This window comes from Montipora capricornis, chromosome 3 (assembly GCF_036669925.1).
Source record: "Montipora capricornis isolate CH-2021 chromosome 3, ASM3666992v2, whole genome shotgun sequence".
Classification (NCBI taxonomy): Eukaryota; Metazoa; Cnidaria; class Anthozoa; order Scleractinia; family Acroporidae; genus Montipora; species Montipora capricornis.
The window spans coordinates 11,990,678-11,999,177 of NC_090885.1; the positions used below are offsets into that span (position 1 = coordinate 11,990,678).

An 8,500-nucleotide genomic window follows, 5' to 3' on the forward strand; every position below is an offset into this window, starting at 1 on the left:
CTATCGGCTGATAGTTGCCCCGCGGAAATTTGATGTTCTTAAAACAAATATTTGCCCGAGAAGCGAAGCTTCGAGGGCAAATATGCTAGTTTTAAGAACATCAAATTTCGAAGAGGCAACTATCAGACCGATAGTTCCGAGACATAAACACTCTATTGTCTTTATTGTTCACTACTAAATTTTCTTCCGCGGGCCAGCACAAAAATCATGTTGAATTATTTTCAACTTTATTAGACGAAAGCCGTGTCAGCCAATGTAAAATTTGAAAAAGAAAACAAACAAAAACCCTCTTAATACAATTTCGATTGTTTATTTTCCATGAGGCCGCTTGTTTACAGAGGTATTTTCAGCGGACGACTACTATCCATCCGGGTATTTTTGTCGGACGGGCACTATGGGCTGATAGTGTCTCTCCGCGGACGAACACTATCGCGTCATGTGATCAATTTAAACCAATAAGAATCGGAGAAAATTTAGTGGTGAACTATAACGATTTATAGAAACACTCGCGAAATTTTGGGAGAACTCGAAAAAGCTATGGAAACACTCGCCTGCGGTCCGTGTTCCCACAGCATTTCTCGTTCCCCAAACTTTCACTCGGTTTCTATAACTCGATACTGAAACACGGTACATGTTTTCTATTTCTTAAGTAATAATGCGTCTAAGTCAACGTTTTCAGAAAAAATAGGAAGAAAAGGAAACGTCCGTTTCCAAACGAAATGGTAGCAAATTGTTCGGTTAAAACCTGTAAAAGGTATACGTTTTGACGAAATCGCATTAGTGTGCTTGGGACCTCGGTTGAAAGGGAGCGGCCGTACACTGTTTGTTATAAAAGCCGGAGATTAAAACCCCCTCCAAAACATATTGGGATAAAATTTGCTGTAAAAGAGGGAAAAGCGGAAAATTATTAACGCAGACCCACTTACATGATTTAATTTCAAAGCAGTTTAACGTCTTAACGACGCTTTTACTGGTCGTTCCTAGAAGTATCAGACGTCCTAATACGAGAAATACTGAGCAGGGTTTCTTAGCATTGACGAAATCTGAATTTAATTGTGGCTGATTTTTTTATTTTTAATGAGGACATTGATTATTTGGAATCTCACTGGCCCAATTGAAGTGCGTCCCGCGCGTCTTGAGTAGCTCTTAAGAACCAAACCTTTAATATAATGCATGTAGATCGAATTAGACCACGTCCTCCACTGTCAATACAGTCAATAGCTACAGAAAAATAGCATTGTAGACAGAAAACGAAAAGAATAAATTCACTCAATTTTGCGGGATGTGGAACCTTCGGAACTGAGAATACACAAGTCAAACACAGTTTCTGCCGTATTTTTGCGCTCTTACAGATTAAAAAGTGATATTTGCTTTTCGTTTATTTTTGTGCATTTTTTCCGTTTGTGGTTTGTCAATGTGAATAAAAGAATCTAAATTGGAAAACACTTCATTGTGAACACTTATAACCAAGGAACTCCGTCATTTCCTACAAAAGGCTCGATATTGAAATAATAACAAACACAAGTGAACATGATGCTAGTATACATAAATTAGTTAGCTTTAAGAAATTTAGTTTTCTACAATTATAAAGGTATTTTTTTTTGAGAGAGAGAGAGCTCTTTACAGCCCTGTGGAAGATCTTTTTTTTAGCCTACTGCACGCGAGGAAGGCCAGACCGACGTAAACTTAAGGTTCTCATAGAAAACAGACAATTTTACGTTTGCTTTCAAAACTAACTGATCCGCATCGCCTTAATTAATATAAGTTCAGTTGGCAACGTTTACCGCATTATAATTACTCGGAAAAAAGAGACAGAATTTTAAATGAAAATGTTCACAGCGAGCTTATAATTATGCACTTTGCCAACCTAAATTTCTCCATGTGGTGATGATCCACGCAGCTCAACCAACAACCGTAAAAAGGTTTAAAGTCATATTCTTTGCTATCCAAACTGGTAAAGAAAATACTGGTAAAGAAAACAATAGTATCATCTGCAAGTATTCTAAAAAGAATTCAAAATGAACTTATTGAATTGCAACCTTTTTGGATATTTTACACATTCTCAAGAGTTTTTTCTTGCCTGTTTGCAGTTCTTTGGTAAAGTTTTAAGACATTGAAGGGTTTTTTGTTCTTTAATTTATTAATATGAGATTCTATCTTCAAGACTCCATAAGTCTGAGTGTTTTGAATAGCTAATCCTCGGCACAGCCCCTGACTTACAGATGACATTCAACAGAAATTAGCTAAAAATTATAATACAAAATGTTTTAATGTTTCAGCTCTCTATCGGATATCAGTTGGCTTAGCCAACCTCTTTTTCTTACGATCGTCATCCTTCCGTCAAACTAATTTTAGTCGTCTTCTTTAATGGAGACAATGTCGGGTATATGATATTTTAAGGCGGCATGTTGTTTTCCACCCGTCTATTTGTTTTGATATTTCTGCCCTGAATAGCTTATTTGTGGCTTCAGGCGTAGCTTTTGTGCAATTTATTCCATCCAAAAAAACAACCGCAAATTACTTGAATGCGCCAAATGACCCCGAGGGTTTCAAGGTTTTGGCATTTCTAGAATCATGACAAATATACATATGCCTTTTCCTAGTTATAACTCTTATATTGTACTATCAATCACAACTTATGTCCAGGCCGGCCGGGCCTGTCAAACCGCGTTTCTAACAACACTCCAAGTTGCCTCGAGCATTACAAGTGGCCATTCGGCTGGAACCGGCACGAAACATGTCCATTTTTAGAACAAATATCGTAAAGGAAAAAACCCTTCTCTTCTAATATCGTTAATTACTGACGTCTTCTCCGATCGATGTTGTCAGAAGCTGTCGTGTGATGCATTGTGATTCGTTTAACATATTGATTTATGAGTTGACTGTGATTGGCATAAGACGATCCAGCAGAACAATAAGAAAACAACATTAAGTCATGATTCCACAGATTCGCAAGTGTGGTGTTTAGTGAAGCACGCGATAACCTTGACATAAACACTGATGAACTTCATTCTTAGACTAAACTGAACGCCACAAGATAGGATAAGGATGTGGTACTGGATTTTGGCGTGGCTGCTGACCGTTTTGACCGTTATTGGAAATGGACTGGTTATTTGTCTGATAATAAGCAATCGAAGTCTTCACACGACACCAAATTGGTCCGTGCTCTCACTGGCGCTTGCAGATCTCGGTGTTGGACTTACATATTTCCCTCTTCTCTTCGCTTTGAACGTAAACAATTTAGATGGCCCGCCGGCAACGAACAGAACATTTTTCTTAGTTTCGCGTACCTTTCTCTACTTGTCAGCCACAAATCTCTTTGTAATGATCCTTGATCGTTATGTGGCTATAGTACATCCACTGAAGTATCTTAATGTCGTGAGAACGAGGATCATAGTCATGTCTCTTGCTCTGGCCTGGTTTGCTCCAATATTCATCTTCAGCTTGCCCTTCGCTCTTAATTTTAAAGATAACAGAAAATTCCTCTTGGTCTTTCGAGTAATTTTGTTCCAACTTCTACCAATTGTAATATTTGTCCTCGTAACTTACCGGATATTCCTTATTATGCGAAGGATTTCAAAGAGGACGTCAAGGATTTTTGCCCAACTTGCCTTTAACCATGCTCCGAAATCTTCGACGGGCGAAATCTACTCTGGGGTCGAAAGTAAGGCTGCTTCAAAAATGACAGTGGCTATTATTTTTTTCTTCGTTGTATGCTACGTGATAGAGAATTACAAATGCTTTTGCCTAGTGTTTGAAATGTGCTTGGTAAGCCCCTCTCTACAGCAAGTAATTGATATGCTCTTTGTAATTAACTCAGCCGCCAATCCCATCGCCTATGCTTTCCTTAAAAGAGACATCAAGACCACCTTCCTTCGTCCATTTGCTCGACAAAAAAGGCAAATTTCAAGTGCAAAAGGGACGGACGCGTCGTGTTCAGAACACAGAAAAGATATCTCGCTATCCGTCTTGTGATGCCGCATTATATCCTGAACATTGATGCCTCTGCAACTGAAACAAATGAAGACATTTTTGAGAGTGCTTGGTTAGTTACCGTTGAAAAATTTAGACTGATGGTTTTTGTTTCGTGGACGTCATGCATGACATGCGACCATTCTTTGCTCTACTGAAGTTGATGAGCCAGTTACTGTCTCTCATAACAACAAGACAGTTGTTCCGACATTTGTTTCCTCGAAGGATTTATTTGTTTAGTATTAGGAGTGGTTCTATTTCAAGTCGGCTGAGTGTTTTTGTAAAGCTAATCCTCGGCATGATCCTCCGACTCACAGTTAACATTCAACTAAAAATAGCTAAAAGGAATAAAAGTATGATAAAATCACACAACTAATGTTTTCAAATCGACTTAAGCCTATTTTTGTAACTGTGTTGTAAAATTAATTAAATTTGTCAACTGAGAAACTTTATGATGAATCTTCTCGCAGACAATACCTTGCTTTTATGTAGCCCCGCTGGGCGTAATTAGCTGTTTCTCAACCAATCGCTAAATGAGCCATTATGCCGTTGTAAGACAAAAGATTCGGGTGAACCTTGGGGGAACCTCACGTATGCAATCTCGATTATTAAAATTTTAAATCTGCGAAAATGAATTACGTTTTTGTTCACATTGAAGAGAGAGAAAGAGAGAGTGAGTATATTTCATTGTAAATGAAAGTGCCCGGCTGTATAGTTTCCGGGGAAAATAACAAACTTGTTTTTACTGATCGACGGCGCATATCGACTTCCGATCCACGCGAACAAGAAAGAAATTAAGATAAAAGTTGATTGAAGCAACCTTAACTTGGCGAAAATTCCAATTAACTTTCCAAGAGCTTTATACTGTCCCTCGTTTTCTCACAGCCAAAAACATTGGCCGATTGCTTCATGACATTGCGCCATTTAAACTGTGGGATACCTTTCTATACCATAGAGGAAGATTTCATTTCTTGCGTTTACACTTTCGACAAAAATCTGTTTTACTCGTGCAGTGACCTTTGAAATGAAAGTACACATGCAAACTTTAATTTACAACAGGTCAGCTTATAATTTCGGACATTTACGGAAACCACCGAGACAAGACCCTGAGTGAACTTGCACTTAACAAGGTAACTACAGCTGAACGGAAACTAAACTGTATAACATTTTTTCAACTCCAAACTGACATCAGTCGCCATGCAGGCAAACATGCGGTGAACTAAAACAGAAATAATGTAATCTGGTTGTTTAGGAGCAATTTTTTATCACCTGCGCCTATATCGCAAGCCATTTTTTGAGCTTTTCAAATGACAAATGACTTTCGTCTATTTCAAATTCACAGTGAGTCCCCAAATTCATAATTAATCAACTAGCCATTCGAAACTTTGTATCCGGATGTTATGGAGATGAAGAATTGTGTTTAAGTGAAATGGTAAAAGGGAAACGACAAGCTACTTCCCTGGAGCTAGGAAATGAGCTGATATCGAACAAGAAGTGAGCTGATATCGAAACAAGTTTCTTCCCGTGATTTTTGGCAAATCATGTTTTAGCCACACGTTTGACGCCCCGGGTTAACAAAAGGGAGCTTACGAAACGAGGACGACGACGGCTACGAGAACCTCATTTAAAAATACGAGGTTGCGTTATTCATATCAGTACGAAACTATTTCATGTCGTTTCGCGTTAAAAATGTGTAGTAACTGTCGAGGAATTAAACTGGTATGAGTGGATTGGAAGCGTAGAGAGAAAACTGAAAATTCATCGTCATGTGCTAACGTCCTCGACAGAACCTTGAATTTGGTCATTTCACGTGGTCATTTAGGAGATGATGGCAAAGAAATGTACCAAAATGTAAGACGCACGTGCAGAGCGTGCAGAGCCATTGTTTTTGTTCACTAAACCCATCGTTTTGTAGCGTCATCGTTGCCGCCGGCGTCGTCGTTTCGTAAGCTCCACCCTATACACCCTTTTAATAAGTCTAATACATGCCGTTTTCCGCTAATGACGTCGAACTCACATGCTTTCAAATTTTATTCAGAAATGTACAAAGGCCTTTGTACATTTCTGAATAAAATTCGATGTCATTAGCGGAAAACGGCATATATTAGACTTATTAAAAGCGTGTATAGTAAATCTTTCCACGTACAAGTACCACTCGGAAACACTGAATTTAATTCCTAATTTCTCAGTTTTATTTGACTGTCTTCTCTCTGTCGATAACAAATATTTAATGGTGGATAGATGTAATGATCAAAACAGTGACATTGGGCACATTTTTCTATCTGCTTCATGGAATGTCGGAGATAACGAATTACAACCCGCTTGCCTTTTTCTTCGTTCCCGGAATTGACAGCCACTCGGCGGATACATGCGGAATCATTTAAGCCAAGATGAAACCTCGCAGTCTTGACGAACGTTAAACTTACACTGAAACCAAGCAAAGATATCGGAGCCTTTGTACATCAAGGTGTAAAAATAATAAACACGATATTAAGATATGTGCTTCACACTGAGTACTTCACCGACTTGATGACAATACAATCTTGGTAAAGTGGTGACTTTTTGAGTCCATGGTTAACAGCAAATATTAAAATTTGTAATTATATTTATCTTTGCTTAAAATGAAATCGAAAGTTCACTATGGTTATATTGTGAAACAAACCGGATTCAGTCAAGATGGAAACTATCTGATATTAACAGACTGATTTGAAATCTCTTGTATTAACATGAAGCATTTTTTATTTTCAGTAAATATTCGATAGAGAGGAGCCTTTGTTAGTACGTCGGGCAACTATGAATATCCTCTCAGTTATTGGACTAGTAAGTTCCTCGATGGTTGAAACAAGAAACTGAACTTAAATAATTAAAATAAACTATTGTAGACATTGTAGCAATAATCTCGGATTATTAAAGTGCGTTCGATAGTCGCTTTGGAAGCAAAGCAGAAGGGTAGGAAGTTCATTTGAGGATACGAGCATGCACTTCTTGAGATGGTTCAATAAGCGTAAATTACTATGACTCATGTGATAGGAGTGAAATACTTCGCCACTGGGTAGACACTAAATCAGTGAGTGGGATCTGTTTGATTTAAGCCTCCCCCCCACCCCCCCGGGATTTAAGAAGGTAAGCAATGGTCAAAATAACAACGCATTGTTTCTGTGGAAACAATACAACGTAAATAGCACCCCCCTTCCCCCCCCTCCCCCCCTCTTCCTGAGAGGGTATGTGGTTGCTAGTAAAATTTTCAAGTTTACTTCAACTTTTTTCTTACAGCAAGTTATGGCTATTAGTTGTACTTTTCGTGTGAATAACTTGAATTCACGAAGTTGTTGACGTTTTAACACCTTTTAAAGCGGACTTTGACCTGACCGACTTATTGGCAACCAGTCAACCGCGCTAAGACGCGAGGCTGACGAGGCGACAGCCTTAACAGAGACGAAGATTGCTGTGTTTTCAGAAAAAAATTTGGAGCGCTGCTGGTAAGGGCACAAAGGCCTCTTATCATGTGACTTTAAGGACCAATGAAAGCGCGTGTTTTGAAGTGTTTCATTAGATTGAAACTGGCATGACGCGACATCGTTAACGTTCACGTGGATATTTATGATCCACTGAAATCATACTTCTTTTCCATTTCTCGGACCATCGTGCCGTGTACACTTTCTTTGAGTGTTCTTAAATATTTATTTTTGAAACAGTGTGTGAATAATGAGCTCAAGACTGAACCAGCGTACGTGTTCTTTTATCGGCCGCTGTTGTCAATTTCGGCCCGGGTGCCATTGTTCAGCAGAGCAGGTTGTTTTCGTTTTGTGACCATTGAGTTGTAAAAAAATTCAATTAATTTTCAAAGGAAATCATATTTTCTGTAAAGTACACAATTAAACGATCAATTTGACTTCTAATTCATGGCTATATCTTGCAAAATAAAAATTGTTCAAGTGAAACAACGTTCATATGTCATGCAGGAGAGTTTGATTCCTCATGACATGTTTCACACTGAAAACGCTCTCGCGATTTTGTACATGGTATTGTATTTTTCCCAACTTAATTATTGTGTATTCCTTTTAAAATTGCGGCCGTTCAAAAATTACAGCAGTATTTTCAATATTATTGCACGTTCACACTTACATTGTTCGAGATACAAAGTTTACATACATTTCTATTGTTATTGTGTTATTGTTAAATGAGATATAACAATGGGAACATTTCCATTTTCTCCCAAATTATGTTTTCTTCTTCTTAAAAGTGAATAAAATGAACGTCACAAAGGCAGACTCGATTTTTTTGCTTTGTGCACGCTCAACTCTTCGAAGAAGTGACGATTTTTCAATAAAAGTGGAGTTTTCTTTACGTTACCGGACAATGACACTGTTAATGTCTTGTATGTTGCAGTTTGAATGTCAAAGCACTTATTGTTCCAAAGTGCTTTCCGCGAAACATCAAAAGGCTTTTTTCAAATGCAACTATCGATTCCCATGTTTCCCACATTACACCGTAAACATCACTAGCTGCATTTGAGAATTTGTAGGCA

The 8,500-nt window shown here is 38.2% G+C and overlaps 1 protein-coding gene across 1 annotated transcript; it reads left to right on the top strand.

Moving 5' to 3' along the window:
* Window positions 1-2,268: 2,268 nt before the first annotated feature.
* Window positions 2,269-4,419, top strand: LOC138042225 (adenosine receptor A1-like). Its single transcript, XM_068888039.1, has one exon. It carries the CDS (start codon window positions 3,049-3,051, stop codon window positions 3,973-3,975), a length of 927 nt encoding a protein of 308 aa, XP_068744140.1. The 5' UTR covers window positions 2,269-3,048; the 3' UTR covers window positions 3,976-4,419.
* Window positions 4,420-8,500: the final 4,081 nt, after the last annotated feature.